The sequence below is a fragment of the Protopterus annectens genome, chromosome 4.part0, assembly GCF_019279795.1.
Source record: "Protopterus annectens isolate FY-2018-M chromosome 4.part0, PAN1.0, whole genome shotgun sequence".
NCBI classification, from domain to species: domain Eukaryota; kingdom Metazoa; phylum Chordata; order Ceratodontiformes; family Protopteridae; genus Protopterus; species Protopterus annectens.
In genome coordinates this window covers 941,102,113-941,124,747 of record NC_056733.1, presented here as the reverse complement: position 1 = coordinate 941,124,747, position 22,635 = coordinate 941,102,113, and the positions used below count along the sequence as shown (strand labels likewise).

Genomic DNA, 22,635 nt, shown 5'->3' with positions numbered 1-22,635 from the left:
GCCAATTGCAGGATTCAAACCCCTATCTGACTATGTTATGATACTTGAGACGGACACATTAGTAGAGTGTGCTATTCACATTACTGGGAGGTTACCTTTCTCTTGTTGTACTTATAGGGTGCTGACATCATCAGTGTTTAGAAAGGGAAATGTGCATCCTGTAGTCTGTTCACCTAGTTGCCAAAAGGGACATTGTCCTCACACACACTAACCCCCCTCAGCCAAAAACACACACTTGCAATTTGCAGGATTCAAACCCCTATCAGGCTACGTTATGACACTTGAGACAGACACATTAGCAGAGTGTGCTATTCGTGTCATTGGGAGGTTTCCCTTCTCTTGCTGTACTTATAGAGTGCTGACATCATTGGTGTTTAGAAAGGGGAATGTGCATCCTGTAGTCTGTTCTCCTAGTTGTCAAAAGGGACATTTCCCTCACACACAAACCCCCCCCTCAGACCAACACACACACTTGCCATTGGCAGGATTCAAACCCCTACCTAACTATGTTATGACACTTGAGATGGATGTATTAGCAGAAGGTGCTATTCGCATTACTGGGAGGTTTCTCTTCTCATGCTATACTTATAGAGTGCTGACATCATTGGTGTTTAGAAAGGGGAACGTGCATCCTGTAGTCTGTTTTCCTAGTTACCGAAAGGGACATTTTTCTCACACACTAACCCCCCCCTCAAGCAAACACACACACTTGCCATTTGTAGGATTCAAACCCCTACCTAACTATGTTATGACACTTGAGATGAACACATTAGCAGAGTGCGCTATTTGCATTAATGGGAGGTTTCTCTTCTCCTGCTGTACTTATAGAGTGCTGACAACATCGGTGTTTAGAAAGGGGAATGTGCATCCTGTAGTGTGTTTTCCCAGTTGCCAAAAGGGACATTTTTCTCCCACAGACTTACACACACCAACCCCACGCACACACACTGAGCATTTGCAGGATTCAAACCCCTATCTAACTATGTTATGACACTTATGACAGATGCATTAGCAGAGCATGCTGTTCACATCACTGGGAGATTTCTCTTCTCCTGCTATACTTATAGAGTGCTGACATCATCGGTGTTTAGAAAGGGGAATGTGCATCCTGTAGTGTGTTTTCTAAGTTGCTAAAAGGGACATCTCTCTCCCACAGACTTACACACACACCAACCCCACTCACTCACACACACTGAGCATTTGCAGGATTCAAACCCCTACCTAACTATGTTATGACACGTGACGGATGGTCTCGTTTCTCCTGCTGTACTTATAGGGTGCTGACATTATCGGTGTTTAGAAAGGGGAATGTGCATCCTGTGGGGAGGCAGACACCAAGCACACTCTGGCTAAGCTGTCATTCCCTAGGGCAAACAGCCTAGTGTTGACCTCTACACCCATATGTTTAATTGTCAAATGCACATTATTTGTTGCTGATAGACTGTTTGCACATCTTTATTGCCATAGCATTCCCTGTTTGTATGAACAACGTGTGCATCTGTGGAAGATGTTTGCATATGGGAGGGATCCACTATATCACGTATGTCTCTGTAGTCATTTAACTGTGTGCACTGGGCAGACTGCTGTAATGTGGTTGGTTCCTGGAATAACACGTAAAAATACCAGATATGTGTGTCCAACTGCTAAACTGAGATTTGGCCAAAGTGTGTGAGCATGCCCAGTTCAGCCTTCCCATGGCATGTTGTCTGACATATGTCTCATTTATCAAAGTGTGTGAGCATGCCCAGTGTGAGCATTCCATATGTTGGACTCTGTAGCCCACCACATTTGTGGATGAGTGTGAACTTCAACAAATATCACCCGTTTATGGTTGTGTGTTGTGTGTCATGTTGTGTAGTTACTGTACAACTGCTTTGTGTGTGAACACAACAGGATTATACTGTGCCTGCAGTGTTTGCATGGGATACTTTGCATACAGTTGTCAACATCCTTTCACACTGACCTAACACTGTAGTACTGTATAGTGTACTGGTAGTACTTTGACTGTGGTGGACAGTATCCTGGGCTTTAGTGCTATCACTGCTTTACATTTCGATAGTGAGCACAACAGCCTGGTTAGGGGCCAGTTGTGTACATCTGACCATGTTGCATTCTGTTCAGATATGAACTACTTAAACCAGGCTTGTCCAACATTGGTAGTGTATTCCACAACATAGGTGTATATTTGCAAACACTAGCGATGTGCCCTAGTCCATGTCTAATGCTAGTTGGAGAGTGTGTTTGTCCTTCAACACACATTGTAAGTGGAGTTTGCCATGACATATGTCATGGTTAGTATACTGTGCCTCTGTCTACCTGTGACATGGCAGTGATACCCAGGATAAAGCTACCATCTCCCATCCACTCATCAAGATTCCTATTGAGGAAGATTGATAAGTGACTCTATGGGTAGCCTGTACTGGGAGTTCACTCATCAGTGGGGGTGGTTTCTGTGTTATGGATCATGCAGTACAACTTGTCCTATGTAAGTCAGTGCTGGGGTTCAGGTCTCTCATGTGCATAGCTCACTGCCATTCAGATTGTACAAGGTTCAGCATGTTTATTGATACCAGCAACACAGGCAACACATGGCATCTGTGCAAGCTCTTTGATACTCCTGGTGAGGTACTGTTGGGGACTTTACGGTTGATGGAGGTGTCTGCTGAGGTACATCCCACAGGGTCTATTGTAGTCAATTGTACCGCTGATGAAGGATGACTGCAGAGCCACAATGACCTCCCCTTATCTAGATCTGACAACCTTCATGATTAGGTGGGTATATGGTATGTTTCTGTAAACACTACAGCACGTGTTTGTCCAATGCAGGATATCTATCACCTTGTGTCCCCAGGTCTCTCATTACATGTTAACTACATAATGGGTTAACACCTATGTGGTAATTGGTGGGCACTTACTGTATATCCACGGGGGTTGACTATACACTTTTCTGCAATTAGCTTGCTGACATGGCTATGGCACCAGTTGTCTGTTTCTATGTGGCCCTTTTGTGGGATGCTTGTGTCAGCTGGTGGATCATATGTGGTGAGCAGTTTGTAGTCCTCTGCAAACATGTTCGGACACAGTCCTTCCATGTTTGCCTGTACCTATGGGACATATATACCAGACAAGGGAGATCCCAGGACCAAGCCTTGTGGGATGCCAGTTATATCTGGTTTGTAGTCTGACATGGCTGCAGCATGTCTGACCATGTCTGTTCTGTCCTTGGTCTGGTTTGCAACCCCTCTACTGACATAGAGGTTTATATTTAAGCTGGTGAGCTTATCTATAATGAACACATAGGGTATTGTATAGAAGCCTATGCAAGGTCCAGCTACACTGTGTGGACCACATTGCCCTCATCAATAACCTTAATGACTGTTTCAATTGAGTCAAACATGTTTAGGGGCAGGATCTGCACTTAAGAAAGCCACACTGGGTAGGGTCCGGTGTCAGTAGGTCCCCAATATCTTTATGTCTGTGGTACATGCTGATCCTTTCCATAGCTGTGCAGACCGAGCTTCTCAGGATTCTGGGGTAGTAGTTTTCAGTATCCATTCAGGCAACACCTTTGTTGAGAAGGACCACTGTTGTTGTACACTGCTCTTTGGGTACATATTCTGTGGTAAGGCTGACATTGAGCAGTAGTGTGATTTGGCATTCCATTCATCTTGGAGTCCATGTTGCAATAAGCCCAGGACACCATCTCATACCATTGCTGCTGTGTGTTTTGCTTTGTAGATGCTGGCTGTTACCTCAGCATCTGCAATGTCAAGGGGCCAACAGTCTGCTGGGATAGATATTCTGCATTCGGTGGGGGGGTTTGCACTGCACCTATCAGGATGTATGTTGGCAATATGTGTGTGTGTTTGTGATATTTGTGTGATTCAGAGCATATCTGTGAAGTCCCAACATGGTTCCTACCATCAGTTGTGAAAGCCTTGGGATTATTCTTAGTGTCCTGTACAATTTGTATCTTCATAGGTTCATACTAGGCTATCCACCCTAGGGCATTTGTTAGCCTAGCCAGAGTGTGTGTGGCTTTTGCCACCCTTGCTATGTAAATATTATGGCCATTTATGATTTGCTTTGCTGTGCCTCTGTCTGGACATGACACAGTGAAGACCCCCAGTGTAACTCTACAATCATCCATCCACTTGGCAAGATTCCTGTTGAGGAGTGTCAGTGAGGGGCTCTGCCTAACATGGAGTGGGATTCTGGTCCAAGGTGTGGGGAGCCTCTGGATTATGTATCTGTCCCACCAGCACATCCTATTTCATTATTTGTTGAGGTTGACATCTCTCACTCTCACAGCTCCGATGGCTTTGAGTTTTCTGGGGTGGAGCATGTCCATTACTCCTGTGTTGGGCATGGCCTTCTACAACAGGCATGCAATGCCTCTGTGTAGGCAGTATGTGACCGCATTCAGCTGGGGTGTCTACAGCCAGGCAGCATATGACATATATTTGAGACCCTTTATCCTCTTGGTGAGGTACCTTTGAGGTCTTTCTAACTGCTGCAGGTGTCAGGTAAGGTACATCCCATATGAGGCATTGTACTAGATTATGAGTGTGATAAGAGAACAGTATAGGGGCACAATGACCTCTGTTGACGTAGATGTGAATCCTTTCCTGATACGGTGTCAAATGTAGACAGTCTTCCTAGCCACATTGGCAATGTGGGTGTCACATAACAGGTTACTGTCCACTTGTGTCCCTAGGTCCCTGGTTACTCCTTCCATACATAATGGTTTACCACCTATGTGGTAATTTGTGGTACCTTGTTTGGTATTTGGTGGGACATTCATACTGTCCAGTGTCTTCAGGATGGCTGGGTGGGGTTCCTGTGTGTGAGAGTGTGGTCTGTAGCATGCTACAGACTGTACAGCAGTCTTGCCTACAGTTAGTTGCACATGGGTGGACTCCAATGCCTTGTGCATTGTCAGTTACCTGGACGTATGGGTGTCTGTGCTGAATATGGATACTCATCCTCCTTTTATGCTTTGTTCCAGGTTTTGGGGCCATGACACATGATATGTGGTATAACCTGGTAGTGCTGGTGTGCTGTCAGGAGGCTTGCAGCAGGTTTCTGTCACTGCACAGACATCGATGTTCTCCATACTGGGGATGGCCTTGGGAGCATGCATATTGGGGTTTACACATCTGGCATTGGTCAGCATTACCCTTATGTTTCTTTCCACTTATGTTTTCTAGGGTGGTGGGTCAGTCTTTTCAGCCTTGCCTACAAAAGGCTCTATGGAGGTGGCAAAGGCCTTATCCAATATCCAGACGCCCAGGGGTAACAGGTGCAAGCCATCCCAAGAACAGCTGCGTGGCTTGTCAACCATGACATCCCAAGCAGACAGACATTGGATCCCCTTGGAATGATACCAGTAAGTGTGCCACTTGCTATGACTGATCATTCCATGTTTGTACTGTGGCATTATTCTTGGTAAGGGTAGGATGCTGCAAACGGTGAGTGTCATACCGGCCTGGACTACATAATCAGAGAGCTCATCTATATCTCTTTTCATGTAGTCTAGGGAGGTACATCTCAGGTCATTCACACCAGCATGGACTATGACTGCATCATATTTCTACTTGCTTTGGAGTGACCTGCATACTTCTGTTATGTGGCATATTGTGGCAGCCTACAGGCAGCTTACTGTACACTTTCCCTTGTTCAGTCTGGTGTGCGGGACAGCAGTGTGTCTGACTATGGAGTCACCTATTACAGCTGTATCAGGCATGTTGTTTCTCCTTCTGGCCTGTGACTGTTTGGCACACCAGCTTTGTGTACTATGTGTTGCATGTGCTATGTTTGGAGGTTGGTTGATTGGGTGTCTGCTTTAGAGGCCTCTGTTGGTGTGCTGTGTTTGTAATTTGTGCCTACGGGAATGTTTTTCTGTGTTTATGTGTTTGGTTTGCAGTTGTGATAGGTCTATGTGGGACTGTGTTTGTGGTGTGTGTGGTTACCTTCTCCTCCTGACTAGTTTTGGGAGTACTGAGTTGAGGGAGCTCAGCCTCCAGTTTGGATAGATGGTTGCATCTCTCACATATATTTGTATTTCTTGGGTGGAGTTGGGGTTGTCTGTGTATTTGGGGCAGGTGTAACATTGCCTCAGGATTCACAGATTCAACTTGTTGTGGCTGGCCTTAGTGGATTGTATGTGTGGACAGATTTTATTGCCATACTACTGATCAGTGATTACTTCATTGTTTATGTTTGCTCTATCATGTAGTAGCTTCCTCATTCTCTTGCATGGTTTGGTTATGGCTGGTGTCCACCATGCCAGATGCCTGCATGTATGGCATTGTGTCTTGTTTTAATTTAGGATTGCATAATCCAAGCATTCCTGGCAGTGTTCATGGAATGGCTGTATTACAGGTTCTGAGGTGTGGCCCATATTTTGCACCTGCACAGGACCTTTAATGGATTCCACTTCAGTTTGGAGGAGTACAAATATTGCTTTACACATGTTTTCCACTGTGGTTTTCTGGCCAGGGACTGTGGTCAGGATGTGTATATCCAGTGTGATTACTCTATGGTCTGGTTTTACCAGTGAGCAATACACTTGCCATTCAGTGCCCATGTTGCTGATTATCACATCCAGTATGCTTACCCCTCTTGTGGGAGTGGTACGTTGTTCCTGGGCCTTTTGCTTTATGGATTCTATGAACTTTTGTCCTACACTGTTGGAGCTAGTATAATGCTCCCAGTCTATGTCTGGGTATTTTCAGTCACCCAATATAATGTGGTTTGGAGGACTTGATATATTAATGTATTCCAGCATAGGCCAGGTGCAGTTCCTGGTGTTGGGACAGTAGTCTGTAGCAGGCTATAAACTGGGGGGCAGTTTTAGCCACTGTTACTTGACCATGGCTAGTCCATGCTGCTTTTTGTTGTGGTACCAACATGGGGGTGTGGTTATCCTTGACGATTCCTGCTAGTCACCCTCCTTTTGTAGCTTGTTCCATGTTTTGAGGCTGTACAGCACAGTATGAGGTGTAACCTGGTAGTGTTAGGGTGCTGTTGTGAGCCTTGACTCAGTTTTCTGTTACAGCGCAGATATCAACATTCTTCATACTGGGTGAGTTTAGACTGCATGCATCTTGCTGTTTCGACTTATCCCTTATCTTATTCTTATCCCTTCTGATACCTATGAAGATAGGTTTGTGTTTTGAGCCTTACCTATTCAGGGCACACTGTGGGTAACAACAGCCTTTGCCAGTATCCATACAGCCTGCACTGATAGGTGCACGCTAGTCCTAGCAGGTGGAGCATCATGTCATGCTCAGCATGTCATCCCAGACTGGCACACATTGGATCCCCTTTGACTAACTGCAATACTTCAGTCAATTATTGCACTTGATCATCTCATTGTCATATTGTGGCATGATGCTTGGTGAGGGTAGGATGTTAGTCAGGGTCCTCAGGTGTGCATATAGTACATGGTGTTACATTACTTAACACATAGCATTCATGCCTCAGGTGGTGCTGCAGGGCTGCCTCTGTCGGATGCGCATATTACACTTCCCTGTACATGTTTGTGGGCAGGTCATGTCATTGTAGGCATCCATGTTATTATTTGAGTGAGTCAGAGGGGGTATCATTCCCAGGGTTCCTACCGAGCCAGTGTATGTGCTATGCGTTGCCTCTTTGCCAAGGCCAGGGCATACTGGGCACGCCTCCTTCTGCCTACTGGGGCAGGCTCAGGTTGTTCCTCCTCCGAGTCACGCCTGCGTGTGATGGCCTTGGCAATGGTGGGGCTGTTTGGCCCAGCCCTATGCTGGTCCTGCTGCAGCTGTTTTCGCAAGATCATATTATGTAGCATAGCACATACCATGACAATTTGGGTACATGTAGTTGGTGTGTACTGCAAGGCTCCACCAGATGTGTCCAGGCACCGGAACCATGACTTGAGCAGCCCAAACACACGCTCTATTACATTACGTGTTTGTGCATGTGCCTCATTATGGCGTTCCTGTTCAGGCGTGTGTGCGTTTCTGATGGGTGTCATCAGCCACGGCTCCAGTGCATAACCTGCATCCCCCACTAGGTGTCCATGCGGGATGTCCCCAATGGCAAATGTCTGGTACAGCTGCGTCAAATGCCAGATGTGGGAATCATGGTACCTCCCAGGACAGCCAGCACACACATTCATTATTATGCCCTGGGCATCACACATGACCTGGCAGTTGATGGAGGGGAAGCCCTTGCGGTTGATGTATGCCCTACCCCGCTCACCGGCTGGTGCTTTGATGTGTATGTGCGTGCAGTCTACTGCACCCACTACCTCAGGGTATTCCGCTATTTGCTGGAAGAGATGCATATTGCTGGCCAATACCTCACGGGCATTGGGGAAATATACATGATCACCGACATGTGCTGACATGGCATCCAGGAACTGGTGCAGTACCCTGGAGGCTGATGCCTGTGATATCCCCATCATATCACCAGTTGGTCTCTGGAAGGTACCTGTTGCTAGTATTCTTAGGCCAACACATACCTTGGTTTCCACTGGGATGGGTTCCCCTCTGTTGGTTCTGTGTGTGAGGCGTGGCCTGCACAGCTCCACTATTTGCTGCAGGAGGTCTCTGTCCACTCTATAGCGCTCTACTATCTCCAGCTCATGTAACCCGTGGTAGGTGACCCTGGGCCTGTACACTCTTCTCCGTCTCCTCACTGTGGGTTGTCTGGCACCATCTGCATTGTCACCACCCTCAGCAAGTCTCCTATGTCTCATTATGACAGCTATGGCAGCCCCTAACATTTCTGCTCTGAGTTCAGCTTTTTCAGTTTTCACTTCTAATAACTTAACTCCTGTCTTGCAGTGTCTCTTGAGAGAAACATCCTGCACTGCTGTTTGCAGAGTTTTAAGTGCTGGGCTGGGCTACTATTCTGCCTGTGTAATTGCCTGCTTCTAATTGCTTTCACCTGCTAGCTCCAGCAGTATTCCCTGCTAGCTTCCTACTAAATCTGTTGCTTCCTTTTTCCTCTCTGTTTCCTCAGGGAGGAGCCGTGTGCAGACCAGCAGAAACACACTCACAGTGGCTTACACGTGCACACACATGCTTACACAGTTCAGAATCTGCTTATTCGGGTTAAAAATGCGTGCACACCCATGCAAACAGTGTTAAACATCCCCCAACACGCTCCCACATGCTCAGTCTGCCTTACACGCGTGCACACTGCCTTACTCGCGCTTCATGGCGCGCACACGTGCGCATGCACAGCCAGCAAGAAACTTTGGTGTAGGCAACAGTGTACACCTTCCATTTCTTGACTTTCTCATGCTTATTTAGTGGCACACCTCTTTCCATGATATCTGACTGACATCTGTCATGTAACTCTGACCTACAATGAACTGCATTTCTTTCTACCATTCCCCCCTGTGATGTCACCTATCTCCTACTCTGTTCCTCCCCCTTCTGTAACTCTTACACTACTCAGACTGTGCTCATTTGCTATGTGACAGTGGAATTCAGTATCCTAACACTCATTTGCATCAGATTGCCTACTAATGCTTAGTTACATCTCTTAGACTCAGCTTCCCCCCTTAGCAACCACTACACGGTGGCCATGTTGGTTTTGGTCTGCTGGTCCCTGCATTGACATTCCATGTATTGCATAAAACCCACATTTGTGGGTTTAAAACCTTCGTTTTTATGTTTTATACAGCGCAGCCCGTTTGCGCTGGGCTGCGCTGGGTTTAAACATCGGCGATTGCCGAAAAAAAATTATATTTTTAAGATATTTGCATCTGGTTACCTTGCCAATGGCCACACATTTGGCCATTGGCATGCTGCCTGACACATATGCACCCTTTATTTGGAGCTGACATGGCTCCATTGCGGTTTTTGCAGAAATGTACTCAGTTGTCAACTGAGTACATTTCTGCAGCTAAAACGGCTCTTACATGGGCTGTTCTGGGCTTCCTGGATAGCTAATCATCCTCATTTGCATGCTATTCAGCTGCAAGTGAGGTGATTAGCTTATCCACGCCCACTCCGTGTAAGAGACGTTTTAGCTTGTCTCTTACACGGACTTTGGGCTGTTCCTGGATCGCGAAGGCTGCATGGAGTCTTACACTACTCTTAGACTCCGTGCAAGCCTTCATGAATCCGGCCCAACATGCTTAACACTACTGCTAACATTATATCTCTGCTTTGCAATTAATTTTGGCTTTATCTGGAATTATTATGCTGAAACATTGGGAGGTATGGGGCTGTGAGAATTCTACCGAATGTACTGATGTTTTAATTCATACTAATGCATACTCTGTAACTCTAGTACCTTTGTAAGTTTATAATAGCAATGTTTAAAGCTATCTCTGATGTTATGCCTTTGTTCTGTGATTATTTTTGGCTTTGTCTAGAAATGAGCTGAAACTTTAGGCGGGGGAAGGAGCTGTGAGAATGATGTCCAATGTTGAGATGTTTACCTGGTATTTTTTTGTTTGTTACCCTCAAAAAGATGTGGGTTCATGCAATGCATGCTACTGCAAAATCTGTTCTAACATCTTTATTAGCTGAAAAGCCCAGTTTTTAAAGCCCTATTCCTATGTCTGTGTCTATATTACTTGATCGAACAGTGAAATGTTCGAACACGTAATAATCGACCCCTAAATGTTGAAATGCCATAATGTCAAACAGCAAAAAAAAAAAAAAAATGTAAAAACACCCAAACCATAAAAATGCTCTAAGAAGGGGGGCATGCCCCCTGCACCCCTCATATAGGGAGATGTGCCCCCCACACCCCCTCTACTTAAATATACCAACTACGAAATCGTGCTACAGTGCAGACAATGGAAAACTTCCCATGTCCGCAATGTATGGAGATCTCCATTGAACCGTTCAACATTCCTACAGTTCGACATTTTGGGGTCGATTATTACTTGTTTGAACATTTCACTGTTCGATCACGTAATATAGACCCTTATGTCTTACGTGCAGAGAGGTTGGTGGTAGGGGGTATGAGCTTTGAAATTTCAAACCATGCTTGATATTGTAATTTGCCCCTCAAGGCAATTTGGTTTTCTAGCAAACTTTTATGGCTGAAGTAAAGGGAAGGGGGCATGGCCACACCTTACACCCTCCTAGGTAGGGCCCCCAGCATGACACTTGCTGGGGACCCCCAAAATGCTAGCACCGGCCCTGATTATACCAGAGGTGGGAGAAGCACACAGTTACACCTGTTTGGACTGCCCTTCGCTTGGGAGGGATGAAACACACATAAATAAATATATATGAAACTACACAGAATGAAGTAACAAATATACATATCTATTTATATCTATATATACATATAAAATAAACGTTTTATATATATATATATATATATATATATATATATACATATACACGTACATACATACACATATAATATAAACACACACACAAACACACACACACATATATATATATATATATATATATGTGTGTGCGTGTGTGTACATATAAACCGAATATTTTTGTTATTCTGTCCCATTTTCTGCAATTGTCTATTTGAAATATTGGTTCTGTTCTGCTGTTGCCCCATTTCTGAGGTTAAATTATGTAAAATAATGTTCAGCGACTTAAAACATTTTAAAGAAAACAGGACAGTCTCAGAAATAGAAGGCAAAACGATTGACATTCTTAGAAAGCAGCAATAGTCAAAAGGAGTGCAGCACAAACTTATACTCAAAAATACTCCGAATATAAATTAGGATTCTTGCCCCTTGTCAACCAACATTACAAGACTCTTGTTAATTACGATAAATTATGTTAAGTGGCAACTCAAATAAATGGAAAGTACAACTGCGACAGTCATCTTTCACTCAAAACAAATTGCTCCTCACGAAGAGTGCTACGTGACGTCATCACCACTGTTTCCGCCTCCTTCTCAGTTTGACACTCCAAGACAGAAAGAACTCTACTTCCGGTTTCAACACAGAACTCGGTCTTGGATAGACTTGTCAAGGGTGTCTAAGATCCTGGTACTGGGGTTAACATTATGGCTGTAGATATAAGCAAGTTTGGTACCCTTCCTATGTGTCAGTTAAACGAGCTGCTTGAGGATGACGAGAAGCTGAATGGAATGGTCAAAGAAATGGGAGAGGTAAGGGTCTCTTTTAATAGATATTATGGGGGCCGTCTGCTTGTTACCATGGCAGGGAGAGAGGGAGGGGAAGGCCTGCCAAAAAGTACTGCTGCTTTGTGGGTTTCTTTGCGTCCTTCTATTCCCCGTAATCGTGTGGGTGAAAAGTTCCTTTGTCACTGGTTCCACACAAAGAAAGTTACTGTTCTTGACTTGAAAGGCAGTTTGTTGCCAATGCTATATTGTGAAGGCAGTTGCAGTGTTTTCTGACAAGCTGTGTTAAAGACTGTTTTTTTTTCCATTTCTGCACGGTTTGAAAAGTTACCCTTTTTATTTGTATGCTTCCTGCATTGGAAGCTAATGTAGTTGTCATTGAATCGTTGAGCGTGAGTCATGAATGTGTGACTTAGTCCAGGGTCACCCAGGAGTGTGTGGAAAAACACACAGTCTAAAGGTGTTCTATTTCTTTTACAGTTAAATAACATCAAAGGCTGCGCTTTACCTGGTTGTTGCCAGGTTTAGGTGTAGTAGTGCGGGGAAGAAAATGTTTAGTATATTTCTAAGTCGTTAAATATTTGATCTTGTGCATTTCTTTCATTATATGAGCTGTGTGGGGTAACATTCAGTAATAATGTTTAACTCCTCCTTATTTAATGCACTTTAACAAATATTCATTGTATTAGTGTGAATTTCCTCCCAATTTAAGAAGAGTAGAACAAGAATTAAGTTAGGGAATGTACGATGCGTACTGTCATTAAAATAGGGTTGCCACCTTTTCAAATGCCCAAAGTGGGACAGGTGGTAACCCTAACTGTCAAAGGTACATTTTTATGTGAATTCATGCTAAATGTGATGTACTTTAAATAAGCAGGAGCAGTGACTCACTTTGTAATGGCGACACAATAGTAATACCCAGTATAATTGTTAGTTTAAAATGCAAGTCACTGAAGAAAAGGAATTAAGCAATGGTGGCTAGCCACACCTGAGTAGCTGAAGTGCGATTATTGTGTTGCAGGCGAATTGTAGTGTTAAGGAAGAACAAGAAGGGACTAATGAACGAAAGCTTGTGGGTGAGAAAGTAAAATTAAAAGAATGACGGATGGTTGATAAAAAGGAGAGGGATGATGCATTAAATAAGGAATATCAAGAAAGATAAGTCTTGCAGTAATAGCTATTTTGATGGTGTTAAAGTATTAGTTGAGTTTTGGCTTCAGGAGTTACTACTTGGGTGTAACTTTAAACAATTTTATGTAAGGGCATTTACTTAACCTTACCTGTAGAATCAGAATTTCCTGGCTGTTCAACTCAGCACCTTGTTAGGTTATCTTGCTATTTTATAAAGTGTTTGTCTTATGTGGAGAATTGAGTACAATTGTATAGGGACTAATAACAAATATAATTAAACTGTGAAAATAATACTATGGCAGCCCAAAATAGTGAATGAAAAGCCTTATTTAATAGTGGTATTTTTATTTTACATAAAATAGTAAACTTCATCAGACATGACCAGGTTATGTCTGATGAAGTTTACTATTTTATGTAAACAAAAAGTGCTTCACTATTAAATAAGGTTTTTCATTCATTATTTTGGGCTGTCATAGTATTATTTCCACAGTTGTGTAGATCTTAAGAGTGGAGAAGTTGTTGCAATTGAAAGGGTTTGAAGAGGACTATTGGGAATATTTAAGCCTGATCTCCTCATACAAGCAGAGCGAGAAGGAATGTGAGTGTGTGTGTGTTTGTGTTGTAAGTGGCATGACTGGTAATTTCAGTGTGCAGAAAAACATTTTTTTTTCCTGTCTTGGTGGAACTGTGTTGTCATTTTCAGCTGTTAGTGAAACTCTTTAACAGCATGTTAAATGTAGGTAAGTGGAAGAAGTTTTTGATGTGAATGGGCAGTCAGTCAGCATCATAAGTGCCTAGTAATTTGAGTAATTTTGTAAATTGCATTGTTTTGCTTTTTATGTTTGTGCACAGGTACATATAAGCTTTGCAAGAAGGTAGAGTAATTGCATGGTGTTACTGGGGCAGAAGTTTCTGGTTTTACTTTTGCTGGCGTGAGCAGCACTTGCATGGATTTCATGTACTTCTGCTTTGACTTTCCATGAGCCTACTTTCAGACCTAGGACGTTTTCAGAGAAATGTGTTGGTTTATCCCCTTATGAACAGTTAATTGTAAGGTCACCTACAGCAAGCTTAGGGTTTCAGAGCAGAATTTCTGTGTATTGTGTTGCTGTGACATAGTAAGAAAAGATTACATTCTTGCTGTACTGAGAAAAAAAGGAGGTTCCACTATGTGGCAGTTTGTTAATTATAGTATTTTTAGCCATGGTATGTTTTCTTCCTCTTTGCAAATTCTACACAGATGCAAAATCTAGAGAGATGCTCATTTTAAGACCTTGTTTTATGTGAGTATTATCCAGCGAGCCAGAGGCATTTTCAAGAGAGTCTTCAAGAGCAGGCCTCTTCTCTGGTGCATTTCTAGTCTAGGGTGATAAACACACAAATGCTGTCTGTGTGTAGAAAAACTTTCTAAAGTTGTTTCAGTTATGGTTAAGTAAGGTGAATATTTGTGCTTGCATATTTCTTTCACTAGACAAGTTGTCTGGAATAGTCTTCTGTAATGAGCTTTCTCTCTACATTCTGTTTTCTAACAAGTATTAACTGAATCATTTTCTATTTTAAGGTATATTAATGTAATAAATTTTAAATATGTTGAATTTTTTTTCAAATAGAGTGGAGGAGAACCTGAATGAAGTCTTGTAATATTGAATGATAAAATTTCAATGGTACAAGTACATATTTTTGTGTGAATGGACACTAAACACTGTGGTGGCAGGACAGGTAGCTTTCATCCTTCTAAGTTGGGAACTGCTGATTGAGAGCCCAGTGTCTGTTATTCTTAAAGTGTATTAGTTCTGGTTTAAGCACTTGGGCTTCAGGCCAGTTATTTTACATTAAGAAGGTTTGTGGTCTGCACTCTTGTGGGAGAAGAGGCTGGACTCTGCCCTTCTGAGCTGGGAATTTCTGGTTAAAGGTTTATAGTGCCTGAATATTTGAACTGTATCTTACTGAAATTGGTACACCTTGTTTGCTGTAGCATAGACTAGATCCAGGCCTGCTGAATCTAGCTTTGTTTATATGCTTGTTGTTTGTTTGCTTGTTATTTCCCTGGAACGCTAATTCCACCTAATACGCGGCTTCTCAGCACTTCTGTGGATCACTAATGATATCTGCATTGCTTTGTACTTATTTCCTTGTTTCACTTGAAAGAAAGTTACCGTTTGTTGTTTTTGCATTTAGTTACTTGTAACACATTGCACTCAAGTTACCTGGCACTTGCTCACTAAAGCAATTATATAAGTCAACACTAAAAATTAAAAGCACTACACCCTCACTCCCCACTGGCCCTTGTTTTCAATTATTAAGGAATTCTCAATATTATTCTAGCATGTCCAAAGGTCAGTTGTCAATCTCCTCTCCGGTCCAGCTGGTGAATCTGGGAATCTTGAGGCAATGTTATAACTGCCTCATGTACACAGACAACCCTCTCCTCCTCCCACATAACACAAATACTTGCGAGAGATGCAGCTATTTAGCCAAACTGGAGGCTGAGCTCTCTCAACTCAGGACTGGCAAGACCAGACAGGAGAAGGCAACTACACACACCACAAAACCAGCCTCACATAATGCTACCACACCACTGAATCAAACATATAAACACACAAAGACATACTCGGAGGCTCTGAGTAAAAATTTACCTAAACAGCGGAGGCCTCCAAAGCAGACACCCAAACAACTGCTACCTCAAGACACCTCACAAGCAACACATAAACCACAAAATCAGTGTGCAAAGCAGTCACAGCCCTTAAGGCCAAATACAACACCAAACATACTTGTCATAGGTGACTCCATAGTCAGACACACTGACATCCCACTCACCAGGCTGAACAAGGAGAGGGTCACAGTAAGCTGCCTATCGGGTGCTAGAATACGCCACATAACACAAGCACTCGGGTCACTCCACGGCAAGTACAAATATGACACAGTCATTGTCCATGCTGGTGTGAACGACCTGAGACGTACCTCCCTGGACTACATGAAAAGAGACCTAGAGGAGCTCTCTGATTATGTAGCCCAGGCAGGTATGACCCTGACCCTGAGCAGTATCCTTCTTTCACCAAGAATGATGCCGCAATATAGAGACAAGATGATCAGCTTTAACAATTGGCTTAATGTCTGGTGTCATTCAAAGGGGGTCCAGTGTCTGTCTGCCTGGGATGACATGCTTGACAAGCCACGCTGCTTCACAAGGGACGGCTTGCACCTGTCACCCCTGGGATTCCGGATATTGGCTAAGGCTCTTGCCACCCCCATAGTGCCTTTTTAGGCAAGGCTCAAATTCTAAACCTACCACCCTAGAAAACAAAAATGGGAAGAAACTGAGGGTAATGCTGCTCAATGCCAGAAGTCTAAATCTCAAAATGCACGCACTCGAGGCCCTTCTCAGTATGGAGAACATCGATGTCTGTGCTGTAACTGAAACCTGGTTCAAGGCTCCTGAGAGCACCCTGGCACTATTGGGTTTTACCTCATATCATGTGTTCTGACCCCAAAACCCGGACCACACCACAAAAGGAGGGGGGTGTATCCATATTCATAAAGGATACCCACACCTCCAGGTTGGTGGCAACACACGACGCTTCGGAAACCATCCAGGTGCAACTAACCATAGGCAAAACTGCTCTGCAAATTGTAGCATGCTACAGGCCACCCTCTCAAACTCAGGAACCCCACACAGCCTTCCTGAAGACACTGGAGGGTATAAATGTAGCTCCAAACACCATCATATTGGGTGACTTCAACTACCCGAATATAGACTGGGAACATTACTCAAGCCCTAACTTTCTAGCCCAACGGTTCCTGGAGTTCATAAATTCAAATGCCATGGAACAGCTAGTCACTGTTCCCACGAGAGGAGAAAATATACTAGATCTCATTATCACAAACATGGGGACAAAATGCTCCACACCGAAGTATATCCCTCATTGGTGAGATCTGATCATAAACTAATCTCACTGGAAATCCACATCCCGCCCCACCCCAAACAAAAAGACCACAGTGAAGAACTTCTCTAAAGCAAACTTCACACTACTCAAGACTGGTGTGGTATCCTTCAAGGCCCCTGAGCCAGTGGAAACCACAACCCAAGCTGCGGCAGCCCTTACAAATGCCTTCTATGAACACCTCCCGGACTGCATGGATCAGGCAATCCCAAATAAAACCAAGACTCTTTCCACAAAGGGCAAACGTCCAGTCTGGTGGACCCCAGCCATTAACAAACTTTACAATAAGAGGAGAAAGCTATTACATGATAGAACAAATTCCATAAAAGGGAAGTCACCCCTGATCATTATTAGTAAAAAAAATACGAGCACTCATAAAATCAACTAAGGCCAATTTTGAGAGAAAAATTGCCATGGATTCAAAGGACAATCATAAGGCCTTTTTCAGCTATGTTAGGAACCTGGGTGGAAACTCCCAGATATGCTCAGAATTAGTCCAAAATGATACAAAAATCACTGAACCCACAGACATTGCCAACATACTGGCAGACAGGTTCAGTGCAAACTTCACCTCCCTCTCCCCCCCCAAAGGAGAGATAACTATCCCAGCGGAGTGTAGCCTCCCAGACATCTCAAATGCAGGTGAAAGCTGCTCTCTAAAGCTAAAAACACAGCATCAATGGGACCGGATGGTGTCCCCCGGCTGTGTGCTACACGAGCTAAATGAGGAATTAAACCCACACATAAGGCAGCTGTTTAATCTCAGCCTTACAGGATATGTGCCCAAGGAGTGGCGTACGGCAACTGTGGTCCCACTCCACAAAGGCGGTGCCTCTACGGACCCTGGTAATTACCGCCCCATAAGCTTAACAAGTCTAGTCTGCAAAGCTATGGAGAGGATCATAATGGAGCTCATAAACAAAGATATAGGGGACTTGCAGACATTGGACCCGACCCAGTTTGGCTTCATCAAGGGCAGATCGTGCCTTTTGAACTTGGACGACTTCTTCGAAACAGTCACCAAGGCCATTGATGAGGGAAAGGCAGTCCATACAGCCTACATTGACCTTGCAAAGGCTTTCGACACAATACCCCACTCTGGTATTGTAGAAAAACTTACCAGCTTAAATGTAAACCCATATGTCACAAGATGGGTTGCAAACTGGCTTAAGGACAGAACCCACAGGGTTAGAGTTGCTGGCGCTATGTCAGACTCCAAGCCAGTCACAAGTCATGTCCCACAGGGCTCGGTCCTTGGCCCCCTATTGTTTGGCATCTACTTCTCAGAAGTACAGGCCAATGTGGGAGGACTTTGGCTGACAAAGTTTGCAGATGACTGCAAACTGGGCGCCATAGTGGAAAGTGCATCGGACATGGATATCCTTCAGAAGGGACTCAAGGAAACAGATAGCTGGTGCCAGAGCCATGGCCTGAAGTTAAACGCCAAAAAAATGTATAGTCATACCCTTCGGGAAAAACAAGGTAACCCCAAGCTACCATATAGGTGGCAATCCACTAAGCACAGAAGAGGTTATCAGGGACCTGGGGACCCAGGTTGACAGTGGCCTTTCTTTTGACACTCACGTTGCTAAAGTGGTTAGAAAGACCTTCTACATTGCCCACCTGATCATGAAGGGATTCACATCCAGATCTAGTGAGGTCATTGTTCCCCTATACTCTTCACTTATCAGACCAATGATCAAGTACAATGCCCCATTTGGGATGTATCTCACCCGACATCTGCAGCAATTGGAGAGACCCCAAAAGTTCCTCACCAAAAGGATAAAGGGACTCCAAAATCTGTCATATGCTGCCAGATTGAAGAAACTCCAGCTCTATTCAGTCGCATACTGTCTGCTCAGAGGTGACATGTGCCTGACATACAAGGCCATGTCCAACCTGGAATTAATGGACATGCTCCACCTCAAAAAAATCCAAATCCACCAAAACCAGTAGAGCAAGCGACTTAAACCTTAGCACGCATATAAATAGGACGTGCTGGAGGGATAGATTTATCACTCAGAGACTCCCTATGCTGTGGAATAAAATCCCGGTCCATGTGAGGCAGAGCACCTCGCTGGCTCTGTTCAAGAGAAATCTTGACCTGTGGATGGGAGATCGTAGGTTTACCCTGGGAATCATCTCTGTGTCACTGCTGGACAGAGGCACAACAAACTAATGGGCATTCATATAAGGGGTGGCGTAAGCCACAAAACTTTGGGCTAGGCTTATAAATAGCCTAGTATAAACCTATGAACCTATAATTTACAAAATGAGCCACTGCACTTATCTTTTTAATGGCATCATAATGGTGAAAATTAATAATACCTGGTAGAGCTGTTAATTGTTTTCCTGTGTAACGTGCTTTACATTGATGTCGGCTAGCCGAATGTGATCATCTCATTACAAAGGAAAATAAGTGTGTCGGGTGAACATGCAGGATATGATAAGAAGTAAAATGGGACTAAGTCTATAAAGTTGGAGCAATTTAATACAAGGAGTTGTGTACATGCGTCTTACGTTTTGATTGATGTAACCAGTGAATACATGGAAGTCTGGTACTCTGTATGCAATACTGAGCTGCAAATACTGCAGTTCAGAGACCGTTTATGAGAACTGATCATAGGTATTATTCATAGCACCGACTCAGAGTAAGAATAATTAAGATGGGCTGTGGCTTACATGGAGGGGCTTTGCTCTCACAAGAAATGGCTTTTATAAAACTTTTAATTTAAACTGTTTTCAGGTGTGGAACTTGGTGTTTTAAGCCCGGGTGTATCCTTTATTTCTACAAGTAGATTGAACATCACCAGGATTTACTTAATCTTTTTACGTACGAGACCTATTTTAGCATATATACTTGAATGTGTCTGTAAACAAATTGCTGGGAGTTCATTGTCTAAGCAAAGTTGTAATCTGCAGTTGGCAAGTACTTTGGGCCTCTGAAAATGCATGCGGATCGATGTACAAAACATTTTAACAAATCAACCCATAAGAGATTTACAGTATGAGAACTGGCGAAAGAGCTGCACTGAAGAGGTTAACACAGATCAAGAGTTTGAGACTTGAGAAGGCTTGGACATGGGGTTACTTACTTGTAATGGAACACAATGACTGTGCTTTGCCAGTGAAGGAAATACTAACCTGTATAGTTATTTCTGTAGCATTTGAGTACAAGAAGAGGCACAAATGCAGAATGCTAAAGAGAAAATAAGGGAGTATTTAGGTACAGCACACAAAGATTATTTCTGTAGCATTTGAGTACAAGAAGAGGCACAAATGCAGAATGCTAAAGAGAAAATAAGGGAGTATTTAGGTACAGCACACAAAGATTGCTGTTAAGCAACTAATATCCGTAAAGCCCAAAAAGTTTAATATAACGATTTAGACAAAAAAAAACAGGGTTTTTGCCGACCTTAGGGAGCCTGTACCAAGAAGAAAAATAACCAATCCTGTAGCGGTATTGAATATTCTGGAAATTTATGAACATTTGTGTAAAGCAGAGAAGTATGGATACCAAGAAATCTTTATACAAGTCTTAATTGTGCCACGGTTAGAGGCAGAGGAGACTCGACATCTGACAGTTAAATAGGAGGAGATGAGACAAAAACTATGATGTACAATTAATTTTCAGGAAGGTCTGCAGGAACAGATAATCCAGTGCATGTTTGGAAGTTAAATGGAAGAAAGTGATAAAGATCTGGGAGGTTTTGTTGCAGTATTTTTAAAAGGAGGGGAAGCCCCAACATATTGGAAGAAAGCTTTGCTGGCTGTAATACCTAAAGATGGTAAAGACCCATCAAATCCAGCTTCATATGGGCCCATTTCAATTTTAAACCATGATCGTAAAGTGTTTGTCTAACTGCCTCCAAAAGTTATTCTAATTAAGATGCATAATTAAGCCCCCACTTGCCTATGATAAAATGTTGCACAAAATCAAACTTGTGTGTGATATTTGTATACCTGCTGTTTCCCATGTTGTCATTGTGCAGTTATTAACTATATTTGTTATTGTCCGTGTAAGTGCTGTAATTTTGTGTGGAGCTTTTTTCCTCAGGTCTCTGCTGAAAAGGGTTTTCATGTCCAGCTGGGCTTTCCCTGTAATCAAACACACTAAATAAGTAAGTACAAGGTTTTGAAGAGTTAAGTAACAGTTTAAGTAAGCAGTAGTAATGTAAGAAACAGAAGTAAGTCGCAGCTGTTAGAATCGCATTCAGTAGTAGATGATCTCTCGTACAATGGTAGTAACACACGCTATGATTTGTTAGATTTACATTATTTACATAGGTGTGTACTAGGCTAATGGCCCTGGGGCCTTTACAAGCCTATTCATAGGATTACCCTGGCAGCGTGCCACCTGACCTTAGTTTCCAGTGCCTCTGTCGAGTAGAGCCACTGTAGTGATCCCTGGGCTGAATTTTCTATTTCCCATCCACTCGTCAAGATTCTCTTGAAGAGCGCCAGTGAGGTGCTCTGTTTGACATGTATGGGAAGTCTGTTCCATAGCATGGGCAGTCTCTAGGTTATGACCCTGTCCTTCCAGCACGTTCTGTTAATTGTGGTAATGAGGTTGAGGTCTCCGGAGCATGTGGTGCGGAGGGATTGGGATTTCTTTAGCATGTCAAACAGAGCTAGGTCAGACATGGCTTTATAAGTCAAGCAGAGATCTCCATGTAGGACAGGTGTTTTAAGGCCTAGGATCCTCTTTGTGAAGTACTTTTGTGGCCTCTCCAGTTGTTGCAGGTGTCTAGTGAGGTACATGCCAAATGAGGCATTGTATTCGATGATTTTCTTAATGTGGGAAAGAGTAGAGGGAGACAATGAACTCTTTCTTCCTGGATGCAAAATCCTTAGTAATGAGGTGTGCCACATAGGACTTTCTGACCACAGTGGCAGTGTGGTGGTCAAGAGGGGTTGCTGACTACCTGTATTCCCAGATCTCTTTTATAACACCTTCTGTGACTACCATCAATGTGGTAGTTCATGGGAACTGGGCTTTTCCCAAAGTGGATGACAACATATTTTTTGGCATTGAGCTTAAGGCCATGGTTCTGACACCAGTCATTGATCTAAGTGATGCATTTCTGTAGGTTGTCAACATCAGTTGGGGAGTTGATAATGACTCCCAGCTTGCAATTGTCTGTGAACTGTGTCAGCTAGAGTCCCTTTATGTTGGACTGGACTTCTGAGAAGTAGATACCAAACAGGAAGGACAGGACCGATCCCTGTGGGACTCCACTCGTGACTGGTTGACTTGGAGTCAGCTACTTTCACACTAATCTGTGAGCCAGTTTGCAACCCACCAAGTGATGTAGAGGTTGATGCCTAGCTTAGTGAGTTTTTCTATGATTCCCGAGTGGGGATTGGTATTAACGACCTTGGCCAGATCAAAGTAGGTTGTATGAACCACCTTGCCTTCATCCACAGCTCTGATGACTGACTCAAATAAGTTGACCAAGTTTAGCAGGCATGATCTACCCTTCAATAAACC

General features: G+C 43.5%; 1 protein-coding gene across 1 annotated transcript in view; it reads left to right on the top strand.

Moving 5' to 3' along the window:
• The first annotated feature begins 11,885 nt into the window (after positions 1-11,885).
• VPS37B (VPS37B subunit of ESCRT-I) overlaps positions 11,886-22,635 on the top strand; it is a 537,718-nt gene continuing 526,968 nt past the window's right edge. Inside the window, exon 1 of the mRNA XM_044068916.1 lies at positions 11,886-12,099. Within this exon, the coding sequence (XP_043924851.1) occupies positions 11,995-12,099 (105 nt within the window). The 5' untranslated portion in view covers positions 11,886-11,994. The remainder of the gene's footprint in view (positions 12,100-22,635) is intronic.